Genomic DNA, 14,187 nt, shown 5'->3' with positions numbered 1-14,187 from the left:
CTCTCCCCACCAGCCTTGGCGACCACAGGGTATCTATCTTCCCGTTAGCATCCTGGAGGGCAGCGATTACCAGGGGGTGCTGCTGCATAGACTGGCCTGGGGTCAGGTCCAGCTTGGAGGCCCACGAACCCCGTGACTCTGGCTGGGGGCCTGGTCCCGGTGGGTTGGGTTGCAGGGGCGAATGCCTGGGCTCAGGGTGGCGCTCACCACCCCCACAGTGTTGGCCCCACGTGTTTCCTCCCACCCCCAAGGACCCTGTGCTCAGATAACTAGGCCGCTCCACTATGGTGCTCATCAAACTGGACTTCTTTATTAAGTGCCAATAGTCCAGGCAGGCGCGGTCCCCTGCAGCCCCCGGGCCTGGCCTGCGCCTGGACTGCGGCGGGGCGCAAAGCGGTCTCTGTAGTGTGGCGGCCGCTCACTTCACGTGCTCTGCCGCGTGCGAGGAGCAGTAATACTTCTTGTGGGCGATGAAAGTGGACAGGCTGCTGAACCTGATGTTGCACAGGCGGCAGTACCTGTGGCTGCCGGGGGGCGCGGGCGCCGGCGTCCCCTTGCTGGGGGTCTGGACGCCCTTGTCCGAGTGGGAAGGGGGCGTCGGCGGGGGCGGCGGGTGTGGCGGCACCGCCTCGGGGGACGGGGCCGGTGGCGGGCCGGGCCGGGGGCTGCCGTCGGGGGCGCCGGGGGCCGGCTCCCGCAGCTCCTGGCCGTTGAGGCCGTCTCGTGGGGCGGCGGGCGAGGGCGTCCGGGCGCCGGCGGGCGGCTGGCCCAGCAGCAGGCCGTGCGCCAGGCGGAAGTGCTCGATGAGGTCGCCGCGGACCACGCCGTTGGGCGGGCAGTAGGGACACACGACGGCGCTGGCGGCCGCGTCCTCGGCCGCGACGCGCAGGAGGCGCGGGGCGGCGGGGCACGAGAACTTCTTGTGCGCCAGGTAGGCCTCGAGGCTGTGGAAGCTCACGCGGCAGGCTGTGCACTCGTGGTAGTCGGCCAGGGCGGGCAGGCCGGGGGCGGGCACAGGCGCCTGGCGCCGCGGCTTCTTGCTCAGGTCGATGGGGCCGTCGGCGGCGTCGGGCCCGCTTCCGCTTCCCGGCCGGGGCGACGGCGACGCAGGCGGCTCGGGGGCGGGGCCAGAGGCGGGGGGCGGGGCGGCCGCGTGCAGCTCGTACAGCTTGCGGCGCCGGCGCGTGCGCACCGGCGGCGCGGCGGGCAAGGCGGGCGCCGGGGGCGCGGGGGTCCCGGGGGGCCCGGCGGGTGCGGGCCGGCGCGGCGGCGGGTCGTGGCGCGAAGCACAGTAGTAGCGCTTGTGCACGGTATAGGTCTCGTGGCGGCTGAAGCGGATGTTGCAGGCCTCGCACAGCGTCCGGCGGGGATCGTCGTCCTCGTCCGCCCCGCTGCCCGGGCTGGGGCTGCCCGGGCTGCCCTCCCTGCCCCGGCCGCCCCCCTCGGCCTCGGCCTCGGCCTCGGGTGTGGCCGCGCCCCCCGCCTCGTCCTCGCGCGCCCCGGAGCTCGGCGAGGCGCGCCCCGGGTCGGCCTCGGGGGGCGGTGGGCCGGGGGGTGCGCGGCCCGGGGCGGGGGGCGCCTTGGCCCTGCGCGCTGGGGGCGCGTCGTCAGGCGGGCGGCGGCCGGAGCAGTAGAGGCGCTTGTGCACGTAGAAGTTGTTGACGTTGTTGAAGGTGATGTCGCACTCGAAGCACGTGGCGCCCTTGGGAGCCCCCGCGAAGAGGCCGGCCTGGGCCCCCGCGCCCGCCTGCAGCCGGCTGTGTACCAGCTCCGACATCTTGGCCAGGATCTCTGAGGCCGGGGGCGCCGCGGGGAACTGCGGCAGGAAGAGCGTGCCGGCCGCCAGCCCCAGCTCGCCAGGGCCCGGACTGGAGCCGGGCGTGGGGCTGGACAGCTCGGCCTTCACCCTGGCAGGGGCAGGGCTGGGCGGTGAGGGTGTCCTCGATGCGGCGGCTGGGGGCCCTGGCTCCGCCTCGGGCTCCTCCGTCGCAGCCTCTGTCTTGACGGCCCGGGGGGCCGCCGCGGGCTCGCTGCTGCCCCCGTTCTGGGGGGCCGCTCTGGCCTCTCCATTGGTGGCCTCAGCCAGAGCCTTCCTGTCCAGTCCTGGTGATGGGGTGGGCGCCAGGCCCAGGTCGGTGGAAGCCAGGGGGCCGGGGGGGGCCGTGTGCTGCTGGAAGCTGGCCAGACTGTCTGCAGGGAGACCCCATGGGCCACACTTGAGGGCTGGAGCAGGACCTACCTGGGCCAGACCTGAGGAGGGGTAGGGTGGGAAGGGGAGAGCTGGGCTGGGTAGAGGTGGTGGAGGGCCAAGGATGAAACTGACCCCCGGTTGCCATCGGTGCCAACCCATCCCTTCCCCGTCCCCATGGGGAACCCAGGGCCTCACCTGGGGGGAGCTTGGCAGCGGGGTGTCCGGCCCCTGGGGAGTAGATCTCCGCCTTGGAGCCCGGCTGGCAGACCATGTGGTTGGTCACCAGGTGGCTGTAGAGGATGTCCCTTGTGGTGGAGATGAAGCCACAGCTGTGGCAGACACCTGCAGGCAGGCTGTGGTATCAGGGCCCTGGGGTGGGGGCCCCCCCTCTCCCCTTCCCAGCCCCACCTACCGCTCAGCGTGTCTGTGTGCACCTTGAGGTGCCGCTCGCAGTTGGCTTTGGTGGTGAAGGCCGACAGGCAGATGAGACACACAAAGGGCCGTTCTCCTGGAACACGAGGCTGAGTGAGGGGTGGGCTCCGGGAGCCCAGCTGGCCAAGGGCTTAGGACGTAGGGGAGGGGATGCTAAAGCCCGTCCTCCTCTGCCCCCGGTCTCCCAGGACTTTGGCAAGGGCCCAGCCCCGAGCTGACCTTTCAGGTGATCACAGGGGGGCCGTGTGCTTTGGGAGCGCCCTATGGTGCGGGAGGAGGACCCCCTGGGCACGCCTGTGGCGTGGCGGGCCCCCGGGCCAGAGGCAGCGGAGGAGAGCGGGGGACCCGGCGGGGGGTGGGGGCTCACCGCTGTGGCTGCGCATGTGGATCTCCAGGGAGCTGGCGCTGGGGCAGCTCTTGCGGCACTGGGGGAAGGGGCAGACGCGCTCGTTGGGGTAGGTCTCCTTGGGCTTCTCGTCGGCGGCCGCAGCGGGCGAGCCGGTGGTCTGGCGGCTGGCGCAGTAGTAGAGTAGGTGGGCCTGCAGGTTCCTCTCGCTCCGGTACCAGATGCCGCAGTCTTTGCAGGGGAAGACGTCTTCTGTGGGGGTGAGAGGGGGGCGCAGCCTGAGGGCCCCCCCCGGCGGCGGAGGAGGGCCACCCGCAGTCCAGGCAAGGCAGTGCACCTCCAGACCACGAGGGCTTTGCCCCGACTGCCCCCCCTCCCCCCCCGACATCCCAAGGAGTGAGGTTTGTGCCTTGGACCTTCCCTCCTGTCACCGCTGCCCGTTCTCCTCTGTCCCTTTGGAAACCCGGGTTGTCTTTCTGTAGATGTCCAGGATGCCGTGGACCTCGTGGGCGGGGTCTCTAACCCCCCCAGGCTGGCGCCCATGCTGCCTCCCAACAGTGAGCCCCCTAAGAGACCCCGGAGCCTCATCGGGTGTCCACGGAAGGGGCGTGGCCATATGCTAGTGGACCCCTGAGGGAGTGAGGCATTGCTTCCGTGGAGGACTAGGTGGGGGCGGCCACGTGGAGGCAGGCAGGTGTGTGGGGCGTGAGGGGTGGTGTGGACCTGGGCGTCTGTGGAGTTCTCGCGCGTGTTCCCGTGGGCAGGTAGGAGTGGCCAGGGGCAGAGGGAGCCCCCGTGCGTGAATCTCGAAGCGCTTGGGCAGGAGGGCCACAGGTGAGCGGCGGCTCAGGGTGGCCTGGGGGCTGCAGAGGAAGAGCCCCCTCCCAGCCCCCCTCCCCAAGTGGTTTCACAGCAGTTACTGGTCACAATTGCTTAATTGACAACATTTATCCCAGACAGAGGGCCTGTGACTTCTCCGTGTGTTGGAGTCTGGATCGCAGGCTGGTTTTGCGGCTCGGGAGGGTTTCCCTGACGGGTGGTTCTCAGTGTCTTTACGGCAGAATGTTCAGGAATGCCGCCTCTGTTCTGTGGCCACCTAACCCCTTGGCTCAAGACGGCTGGGGGTGGGCTCGTTCCAGGCTGGACTGCACACGTCCCTCACCCTGGCTTCTCTGAGGCTTATCCTGGGCCCACAGTTAGGGCAGAACGGGGGGGGGGTCCTCCTCCTCCCTCCCAAGTTCACTCTGATTTGGGGGCTTCAAGGCAGCTGTGTTAGCTGAGGCGCTGGGCTGGTGGGTTTGTTCCTGCGCCCGCAGGGCCGGAGTTGGGGAGAGGGGCCGGGGCCTCAGAGGCCTGCTCAGCCCTGGTTTAGCGGGGATGGCCACAGTCCCCCTGCCCCAGGGCTGCCCTGCACACACGCCTGGTGTTTCCACCACCCTCGTTTCACAGGCGAGAACACGGGCCCGGAGGGGGTGAGTGTGGAACACTAAACCAGGTCTCATGGACTGTGCATTAAGGCTTTCCTAGGCCACCGTGTGGGGGTGGGGGGTGTAGATGAGGGGTCTGGCCCTGGTGGCCATGCTCCTGCTGCTTCAGGGTGAGGCTCTGACACCCAGGCCACAGACCCAAGGGGAGGAAGCCCTCCCAGGGTCTGGGCCTCCCCCCGAGCCCATTGGAGCAGCCTGGACAGAGGAGAGGGGGGCTCACGCCTCAGTGCCGAGGACCCGACCGACCCTGTTGTGCCACCGTGGGCACCAAATGCCCTGGTGAGGTGGCCATCCTGCCCCCGAGGGCCCCTTCGAGCCTCCCTTCTCCCCCGAAAGCTCGGTGTCTGGAAGGGGTCCTGCTTGCTCGTGGCCACCCTCTCTCTCGCCTGCCCCCAGTCCTCCCTCCATGAGGGCTCTGGGGGCTCGCCCCCCACCTCCCCATCCTGGGTCATTTCCACCAGCGCGCAGATGTGCCGCGGGATTGCCCGAGTCCCAGCGACGCGAGCCGCGTCCCTCCGCACACTTCCTCACTCCCTGCTGGCTCAGCCCTGGCGGTTTTGGTCTGTGGCCACATCTCCGTGGCCAGGACGCAGTGGACCCCCCTTGCCCTCTGCTGGTGCCTCCTGCTCCCCACTTGTGTCCGCGGGTGCTGCCTGTCGCTGGACCTCGTCCTGCCCTGCTCCCAGCCACCTCCCAGGCTCACTTTAGCCTCCTGACCTCAGGGTCAGGACGCTCAGAGGGGGCTCTCCTCCGGGACTCCCCACCAGGGACCGCGCCAAGCAGCGCGCAGCTGGCCGTGCACTTGGTGGCTCCCCACCGCATCCCAAGCTGCGTGGCAGGCCCCCGCCAGCCCCAAAGCCCCATCTGGCCCGGGCCGCTTCCACCCCTGCTTTGAGCCGTCATCACGTTGGACTTCCTCAACAAGGTCACTTTTCCCCCCACTGCTGGGCTCCCCCACCCCAGCAGCCAGGGTGATTTTAAAGCAGTCGGATCAGCCCCTTTGCCAAATAAAAGTTCTCTGCTGGAGACGCTTGCCTCCTGTAGGTGCTGTGCCCCAGACACGTGACGACCTTGCTGGGCTCAGCCCAAGCACCCCAATTAAGGCAGGCGCTGCCAGCCTGTGAGCCTGTCCTCACTTGTGTCACAAGATGCGCCATGCTGGAGCCCACTCCCCCCCCAACCCGGCCAGGCCGCCTGTGCCTCCCCGGGACCACTCGCTTCTACGTGGCCGTTGACAAGGGTGTGGAGTAAATCCTATTTGATGCTCACGACACTCTGGCTCGGTGCGTCCTGGCTGGCACCAGCCTGTGAGCAACAGCCCCCCAGGTATTCGCACCGGGTGGTTCTGCCCCCAGGGGACACCTGGCCGTGTCTGGGGGTGCACGGATCCCTGGCACTGGCATCTGTGGGGCAGGGGCCAGACCGCTGGCCAGCATCGTGCCGCAGACACAGCTGCAGCGAAGGTGCCCGCTCTGCTTGAGAGACTGCTGCTGGGCAGGCCCCCGTCCCTGCCCCCCTCCCGGGACCCACATTCGAGCTCCCCACACGCGCCCGCCACGGCACACCTTCTGCTCAGATCACAGCGGGAGCCAACCTTTGCGGGTCTTGAGGTCCTGGGGGTTGTCCCCGCAGTGCCGTGGAGCTGGGGTGGCACGGTGGCATACTCACTGTTGATGACCGCCGTGGCCAGGATGGATGCCATGCCGGCCTGCTGGGGCAGGAGCTGGATGTCGGTGTGGGAGGGGGCTGGGCATTCGGGCTCGGCTGGCTCCTCCTTCACGGGGTGGCTGGGGGTGCCACGGGGCTCAGCCACTGTGAGGAGCACACCCAGCAGTCTGCCCGCCGGCACCGGCTTGGTGACTCTGCACCACAGGGCTTCATCTGCAGGGGCAGAATCATCAGTGACGGGAGGGCCGCTGGCCACCCCTCTGAGACGCCCCACCCTCCTGGCCCCTCCTGGAGACCAAGGCTCTGAGGTCGGCGGGGGAGGGGGGGGGGAGTATGGATCCAAGGTTGGGGTGCGTGGCTGTGTGAGGCCAGTCTCTCTCTGATGGGGCAACTGGGCGGCTTCCCGGGCCTGCCTGCTCCGTTTTCCGGGGGGGTGGGGGGGTGGTCTGTGGGACAGGCAGCAGAGCGCCAGGGTGGCAGCCTAGCGGCAGAGGAGCCAGGAGCGGCTGTTCCCGCGGCAGCCGGCAGGGGGCAGCCTCTGCCAACGACCCAGGCACCAGCGAGCTTACCTGTGTCCAGCTCGAGGCCACCAGGAAACCTCCCGGAGGCGCAGCCCGCCCCCCACCCCCCAGGCCAACCTCGCTCCCATCAGCACCGTGAGGATGTTGTCCTGCCTGGCAGGCAGTGGCCGCAGCCCTGCTGACCAGGCAGGCTGGGCAGGCTGAGTATACAAACCGGGGACTGACAGCTGGCCGCCAACACCGGGCCTTCCGGTGCCTTCCGGCTGCGGTCTGGGGCCTTAGAGTATCCCTCGGCGGGAGGTGGGCTGAAGCGTGGCCCGGGTTCCCGGATGCGGCCTCGGCACCTGCGCTCTACCTCCCTCAGGCCGGGGAGGCGCCCAGGTGGGGACGGGAGTGAGGGGCTGCCCACAAGCTCAGCTGGGCTGGGGGTGTGTCCCTTGCCCTGCCCCTGATGGCCTCTGGCCCCCTCCTGAAATGAGAGCTGCCCCTGAGGACGGAGCGTGGCCTCCACTGGGAATATTCAGCAGAATGTGCTGTGTGCAGGGAGGCGACGGGAGGTGGCACCCTGGAACGTTCCGGCAAAGCGGAGACCCCGCATGGGAATGAGAGGCCGTTTCCTAAGGTCGGGCACGCACCCTTCCCCACTCTGTGCTTCCGTCACCCCCCGCGGCCCCCTGAGCCGCCTCGTCCACAGCGCGGAGAGAGGGGTCCTCGCTATCCTGGCAAGCAGACGACCACATCACCCTTTGCTTAGGAGTCGAACCACCCAGGCGGCAGGAGATGGAAAAGCCCGTGTCACGTATGAGTGGCCTGAGCCCTCTGAATCGACGGTGGGGCGGGGTGGTGGTGGTGGTAAGGACCCTTTCCTGCTTCCCCTCCTCCCTCCTGGGCCACTCCTTCTAGAAGGTGCATGCAGGCAAGGGCAGAAGCCCCCAGGCCCCACGTGGCTGGATTTGAACGTGGCCTTCCTGGCTTCCCCAGAGCGAGCTGGACTACACGGGGCCCTGGTCTAGTTGGCACCGTGGCCTGCCTGGCCTGGGATCCTCTGCTGACCCCGGCGGTCTCCAAGGGGCCCTGAGAGCAGTCACTGCCCGGGCTCAGGAAGAACGGCCGGTCCCGGAGACCCCAGGGCTGACCTCTTGCATCAGGGCACTGGAGGCGTAGGTGGCAGCGGTGGTCTGCCCCAAGGCCCGGCCCCGAGCGGCCCAAGGAGGCCGCTTTCCCTTTAAGGGCCAGCCCAGGGCCAGCCAAGTGCCCCCGCCCCAACCGGAAGGCCGCGGGGAAGCGCCAGGATACCAACCCTTCCTGTAGATCTCTGCGTTGGCTTCGGCCTCGGTCGGGGCCTGCGGCAGCATCCTCAACCAGCAGGGTTCATCCTCCAGCAGCAGGGTCAGGGCAGGGCCCTGGGTGGGGGGGCGGGGAGAGGAGGCTCATCAGGGACAGCACAGGAAGGGCCTGGGTGGGGGTCCCGTGTGGCCCAGGGGGAAAAGCCTGAGACCAGCGGGGTGGCCAGGCCACAGCCTGCTGCTCCGTGGTCAGCACTGTGTTGCCAACAGACGCAGCAGGGAGCCGGCACTTTCCGTGCAGGGGGCACTGGGTTCTCGGGAACCGAGGCCCAGAGAGGTCAGGCCCCTTGCTCAAGGTCACACAGCCAGGGAGCTGCAGAATAGGAACTCACACCCAGATCTGTGTTCTCTCCCTGCCTCCCTACCGAGGCAGGCCGCTGAGGGCCAGGGGCAGTCCATGGGGTGTGTGGGCCAGAACGGGCCCCCACATGGCCTGTCAGCCCGGAAGCAGGCAGTTCCCTTCTCCCACCTCGAGAAGAGGGGCGAGGGGCAAGGAAAATGGGGCACGGCTCCTGCAAGTGCCACCTCGCCCGGCCATGCCCTCTCCCCGGCTCGGTCTGCGGGCCGGGCCGCTGCAGCACCCGGAAGGAAGGAGGGCTGTGGGCTCAGCCCGGGGGGCCGCCTCTGGGGGGCGGCCCCGCACCGTCCCGGCCCTGGAGCAGGTGCACGGCCCGGGGCGGGGTGGGGGAAGGGGGCGGCCCCTGGTGCCAGGATGCAGAGGCCGGGCACGGATGGCGGGGGGCCGGTTCTGCCCTGCGAGGTTGGGGTGGCTGCTGCCACACCCAGGGCTTCAGCCCCAGGACCGCACCCCGCCTCTGGGCTGCTCTGACCGGGGCCCCCCCGACTCAGCCAGCAGCACGGCGTGACGTTTGGGTATTTTTGTTGTATGCAAATAAGTGCCTTGCATTCAAAAATGGGTGCATCGGGACCTTTAACTGAAAAACCTGTATCACGTGCTGTCGCCTGGAAATGTTGCCACCTAGACCAGGGTGGCCGTGGGCACCCCAGGCGGACACAGCAGGCGGCTGAGATGCTGCCTCTGTGTCGCGCTAGCGATGGCCTCGGAGGTATCCTCTGGCAGACCGTGGGCCCCTCCCTGCCCGGGGACGACACGGGCTCCAGAGCCGAGTGTCGGGGTCCAGGCCGGGCCTCCCCTGCTGTGACCGTGGGCCCGGTAACACCCTGGAACCCGAGGAGGTCCCTCTGACCGCTCTGTCCTCTCATCCCCACCCTGTGGCAGGCTCAGGGACCCGGCGACATCAGGCCTCTGAGCCAAGCACACCTCCCGAGGCCAGGCACCTTGGCCGGTGGAGTAGCTCTGTGGCTTGGCCACGGAAAGGGCCGGTGGAGACTAGTAGCCGGACCTGGCCTGCACCCTTGCCCGCCCCCTCTGCCAACGGGTGATGTCCCTTCTGCTCGGAGCTGTGACTCAAACCACGTGTGTGCTCCAGACCCGGCCCGGTCCTGCCACCTGCTCTCGGGGTTGGGGGGCGGGTGGCCGAGTCTGCCCTCTGAAGATCAGCCCCTCCAGGCCCTGGGAGGTGTCGACGTGCACGAAACCGTCCCTTCCGGCAGTGCCCGCCTGGTACAAAAGCCAGGAGCCCCTGCCCCCCCTGCTTTTGTCTTCCCTTTGGCCAGCAGGACACAGGAGGCAGGGGCCTTGCATTTAGGCCCAGACGGCAGGGGTCCACCGGGGGCCCCAGGCCAGCAATTGCCACCTGTCAACTTAGAGCATCTCACCCGGGGAGCCTGCTTCGGGCAGGCTGGGAGCACCCTGCTTTTAGCAGACACTCAGGGTCCCCCGGCTGCAGGACAGGACGCCAGCCGGGGGTGCCCGCCGGCTCCGAGGCTTCTGCCAGAGGTGGCGGGGGGGGGGGGGGGGGAGGCGGGGAGAGGGACTAGTGGCCAGGTGGGGCTGTCCCTGCGGCAGGTGACCGGCGGCGTCCCAGCTGCCCTGACCTGGACAGCGGCTTGCAGCAAGGCGGGGCCGGGCCTCCTGAGTCTCTAATGAATATTAATGAGCCAAGGATGGCGAAAAAAATTAATCTGCCTGATCCTCCGATTGGCGCTGTGGTAACGATATGAAATCTAATTATTCGTCCCAATATTTCTAACCCTCAAACTGAGACTGACAGCCTCCCGGTAGGTTTAATGCTTATCGCTCGCAGGAGCAGCGTGCTCCCGGCATGATAAAAACACGCACGGCTTTGCTGACGCTGCAGAACCCTCGCTCTCCGTGTACTTCCCGGAACAGAGGCGGCCGTGCCCCGGTCCCACTGGGGCCGAGCGCCTGCGTGCTGCCGGCCGCCCCGCACGACAGGGCACCACTGCCCTGCACCGACTCCCAAGACGGTCTGGGGCTGCCCGACCTGGCCCTGTGCTCCTCCACACGTACATGGGGACGGCTGGGGACAAGACCTTCCCTGGCCTCCTGGGGCTGCAGGGCCGGCCCCCACCCTGCCCTGCCGGTGCCCCGTGGAGGGGCGGACACAGCACCCGGCTGCCCAGTTACTGGTTTTCCTCCTCCCGTTTTCCCCTGCAACTCCGAGCAGCCTTGGAACAGAAGCCCCTTTCTCTGGTGCCTGAAGGCGCTGCCCTGAGGGGGGCCCTCTTCCTGACCGACCCTGCCCTGCCCATGGGCAGTGAAATGGGGTGTAAGCCCGGAGGGACGGCCTGGCCCTTCTGCCAAAACCATCGGCCTGTGCTCCCGGCTGCCTTCCCTGCACAGACGCCCCCAGGCTCGGCGCCCTGTGTCCAGCTCACCCTGGACAGGCCGTGTCCGGGTTCAGGAAGACGCCCCTCCACCCACCCTGCCTGCAGCCCCTTGGGGTCCTGCCTGTCCCTCCCTCCTGGCTCCAGGAGGGCCCCACCCAGCCCTGAGATAACGGGCAGCCTCTTGAAGTTCTCTGGGCGCATCTGGGACCACTCCTTGTCTCCCCCAACAAAGAGGTCAGCGTCTGGATTCTGTGCCTGCCGATAACCATCAGAAACTCTATCTCTGCCGCATCCGCTGAGGCTGTTCCCAAACCTCGCCGCGCATCTCAGGCAGCACCGTCAGGGGGAGGTGGGGGCCGTGCTCTGGCATGGGGAGGGGGCGGCCCAGCCCAGCGAGCCAGACCGCTCTGCACAAGGTCAGCCGGTTTGCCAGTCCCCCCCGGTCACTGTAGGGCAGTCAATGGGAGGTCAGGGCTGGGGCGGGCCTGGGCTGGGCTCTGACTCAGGCCCCCACCCACCTCCTTCCTTCAGCTCATCCTGACAAGTCCTGTCTCCACCCTGCTTACCCTCCCAGAGGCGACCGCCTTTCTGTCTTTGCCTCCCCCACACCCTGCGAAGAGCCCATTTCACAGATGAGGACTGAGGCCCACAGAGCTGAATGATGCCCACGGCCATGGGAGGTGGCTGTGTGCACACAGGACTGACCCAGGGTCTGCATGATCTCTGCTTCCACCCACCCACCCACCCACCCACCCACCCACCCACCCACCCATCCATCCACCCACCCACCCACCCACCCACCCACCCACCCACCCACCCATCCACCCACCCACCCACCCACCCACCCATCCATCCACCCACCCACCCACCCACCCACCCACCCACCCACCCACCCACCCACCCACCCACCCACCCACCCACCCACCCATCCACCCACCCACCCACCCACCCACCCATCCACCCACCCACCCACCCACCCACCCATCCACCCACCCACCCACCCACCCACCCACCCACCCATCCACCCACCCACCCACCCACCCACCCACCCACCCATCCACCCACCCATCCACCCACCCACCCATCCACCCACCCACCCACCCACCCACCCACCCACCCATCCATCCACCCACCCACCCACCCACCCACCCATCCATCCATCCACCCACCCACCCACCCACCCACCCATCCACCCACCCACCCACCCACCCACCCACCCATCCATCCACCCACCCACCCACCCACCCACCCACCCATCCACCCACCCACCCATCCATCCACCCACCCACCCACCCACCCACCCACCCATCCATCCATCCACCCACCCACCCATCCATCCACCCACCCACCCATCCATCCACCCATCCATTCTGAACATTTTTCTGGTATCTGACTGCAAATTTTAGCACTGGCTGGGTTTCTAAGCCCTGGGATGTGGCAGCCACAGCTGGATCAGGGAGGGACCTGCCCAAGGTCACACAGCAAACTAGCGCAGCAACCACTCTTGACCCGACCCCTGCCGAGCTCTGTGCACTCACTCTGTGTACTTCTGGGGTCCCGTCCCCAAAGTCTTGTGAGTGCGGAGACTGCCGGGGGAGCCACCCTGGTCCCCCCTCCCACCTGCCAGTAGCCCTGGGCCTAAGAAAACCAGAGGGGAAGGGTCGTCACACCCCACTGGTGCCCCTCTCCCTCCTTCCTCTCCAAACAGCGGAGACAAACGGCCTGGCGGCTGATAGGACGATATGGGGCGGGAGGTGCGTGGGGGAGAGAACTGGGGCCCATCAGCTGAGCTCGATAAGGGGCCCGCTGAAATGTTAGCAAAAATATTTAGACAATAACTGGAGTATCGGAAAGGCGCGCGTATCTTTAAGAAATCAATCATCACGGACGGTGTGTCTGGACACTCGGCGCCAAGGCGCAGATAGCGCCTGCTGGGGAGATAAGGGTTAATCAAGGATTTAATTCTGCAAGAGATAAAGCCCCAGCGAAAAGCAGACGAGGCTCCTTCCTCCCGCAGCTCCTCAGCAAGAGCCTCAAAGGCCACTGGCTTCCCTGGCGTTGGTCCCTCGCTCCCCTCGGACATTATCTCTCCGCCTGGAGAGAGTCTCCAGCCTCGTGCCAAGTCTCCCCAGGCCGACCTGCGCCCTGGGCCCAAGGAGGACAAACCCTCCGAGAGGAGGCTGCGGGAGGGAGGGGAGGGCCAGGCGGGGACGCGGCTGGGACCTGTCCCTACAGAGCCTGCAGGGCTCTGGGGTTGGGCAGACGTGGGGGTGCAGTGCTCCCTCTGCTATCGGATCCCGGTCATCTTAGCGTCATTCAACCTATCGGAGCCTCAGTTTCCTCATCTGTAAAATGGGGAGCTGCCTCGTATGCTGTAGGGGAGGAAGACCAGGGCCTGTGCGTGAGAATGGGCACACCTCAATGTGTGTGTGGGGAGGGGGGGGGTTCTGGAGCATACACGTCCATCCTGGAAGGGACTGACTGTCCCCAGAGGAGGGACCAGAGGACAGAGGTGCAGGCCACACTCAGCCACACCCCTTTATCTTGTCATAGCTTATGAGAACTCAGAGCCCAGGATGGGGGGGCTCCCAGCCCACCTACTCCTCCTTCCAACCATTAACTGCCCCTCTGTAGCCTGTGCTCTGAAAAGTCAACTTCTGCTTGTATGCCTCCAGTGATCGGGAGCTCACTGCCTCAAGAGACTGCTCTGAACACCGTAGCTCCTGTCCACTTAGTGGAACCCAAGCCAGGCTCCTTTTATGGAGCCAACATCGACCTCGGAGCTTCCGCTGCATTCTCCCTGCTTGAGCCCCGAGACAAGAGGGTCATCCGTCGCGCGGGGCGGCTGGCCACACTGCCCGCCAAGCAAGCCATGCCCTGTGCTGGGCGCCACGTGCACATCGTCTCGTGGAATCTGCACGGCTGCCCCGGGAGCTTCACGGACAAGCCGCAGCTCTGCCCGCCCACCCTCTCCTCTGCGGGGGGTCGGAGGGTCTGCAGGCTCAGGCCTCCGGGACCCTTCAGGGCCTCCCTGTGTCCCCACCGAGGTCCCACAGGCTGAGGAAACAGAAGCTCAAAGAGGACAGGAGCCTGCCCGGGAGCAAAACAGCTATGAGGAAGGAGACCTTGGGATGTGGACCCTACGCCACGGGGATGGTCCGGCCACGCAGCCGGGAGCCCTTGGTCCTGGGCCAGCATCCGCTTCTCTGAGCACGGCCGCTGGGCTGTGCCGGGCGGTGTGGGTGGCCCAGGGGGCCTCAGCTTGGGGGAGCTGCTCCAACCTCCTGAGGCCAGGCCCCAGCTCAAGAGCCTGACTCGGGGGTGGGGTGGAGGCTGTGGACGGTGGTCTGAGGGTCTGCAGCTGGAAACTCTGCCTGCGGCCCCCCGCCTGCCCGGCGGACATGCTGCAGGGCCAGTTCCCGGGGCCCGGGTTTCTGTGGCTGAGAAACAGGGGCTCTGACTCCCAGGCTGGAGCCGGACA

The 14,187-nt window shown here is 67.5% G+C and overlaps 1 protein-coding gene across 3 annotated transcripts in view; it reads right to left on the bottom strand.

Annotated features, from left to right (window-relative positions):
- Nucleotides 1-290: 290 nt before the first annotated feature.
- ZFPM1 (zinc finger protein, FOG family member 1) overlaps nucleotides 291-14,187 on the bottom strand; it is a 70,197-nt gene continuing 56,300 nt past the window's right edge. The window contains exons 5-10 of one of the 3 annotated variants that reach the window (XM_045439967.1): nucleotides 7,946-8,048; nucleotides 6,125-6,337; nucleotides 2,991-3,221; nucleotides 2,604-2,699; nucleotides 2,387-2,533; nucleotides 291-2,190 (exon numbers count right to left, since the gene is read on the bottom strand). In XM_045439967.1, coding sequence (XP_045295923.1) covers nucleotides 419-2,190; nucleotides 2,387-2,533; nucleotides 2,604-2,699; nucleotides 2,991-3,221; nucleotides 6,125-6,337; nucleotides 7,946-8,048 — 2,562 coding nt within the window. In that variant the 3' untranslated portion in view covers nucleotides 291-418. Of the gene's footprint in view, nucleotides 2,286-2,386; nucleotides 2,534-2,603; nucleotides 2,713-2,990; nucleotides 3,222-6,124; nucleotides 6,338-7,945; nucleotides 8,049-14,187 lie in introns of those variants that run through there. The other 2 variants (XM_045439968.1, XM_045439969.1) reach the window with 2 other exon arrangements.

This window comes from Leopardus geoffroyi, chromosome E2 (genome assembly GCF_018350155.1).
Source record: "Leopardus geoffroyi isolate Oge1 chromosome E2, O.geoffroyi_Oge1_pat1.0, whole genome shotgun sequence".
NCBI lineage: Eukaryota > Metazoa > Chordata > Mammalia > Carnivora > Felidae > Leopardus > Leopardus geoffroyi.
This window is presented reverse-complemented; position numbering and strand designations above follow the sequence as displayed.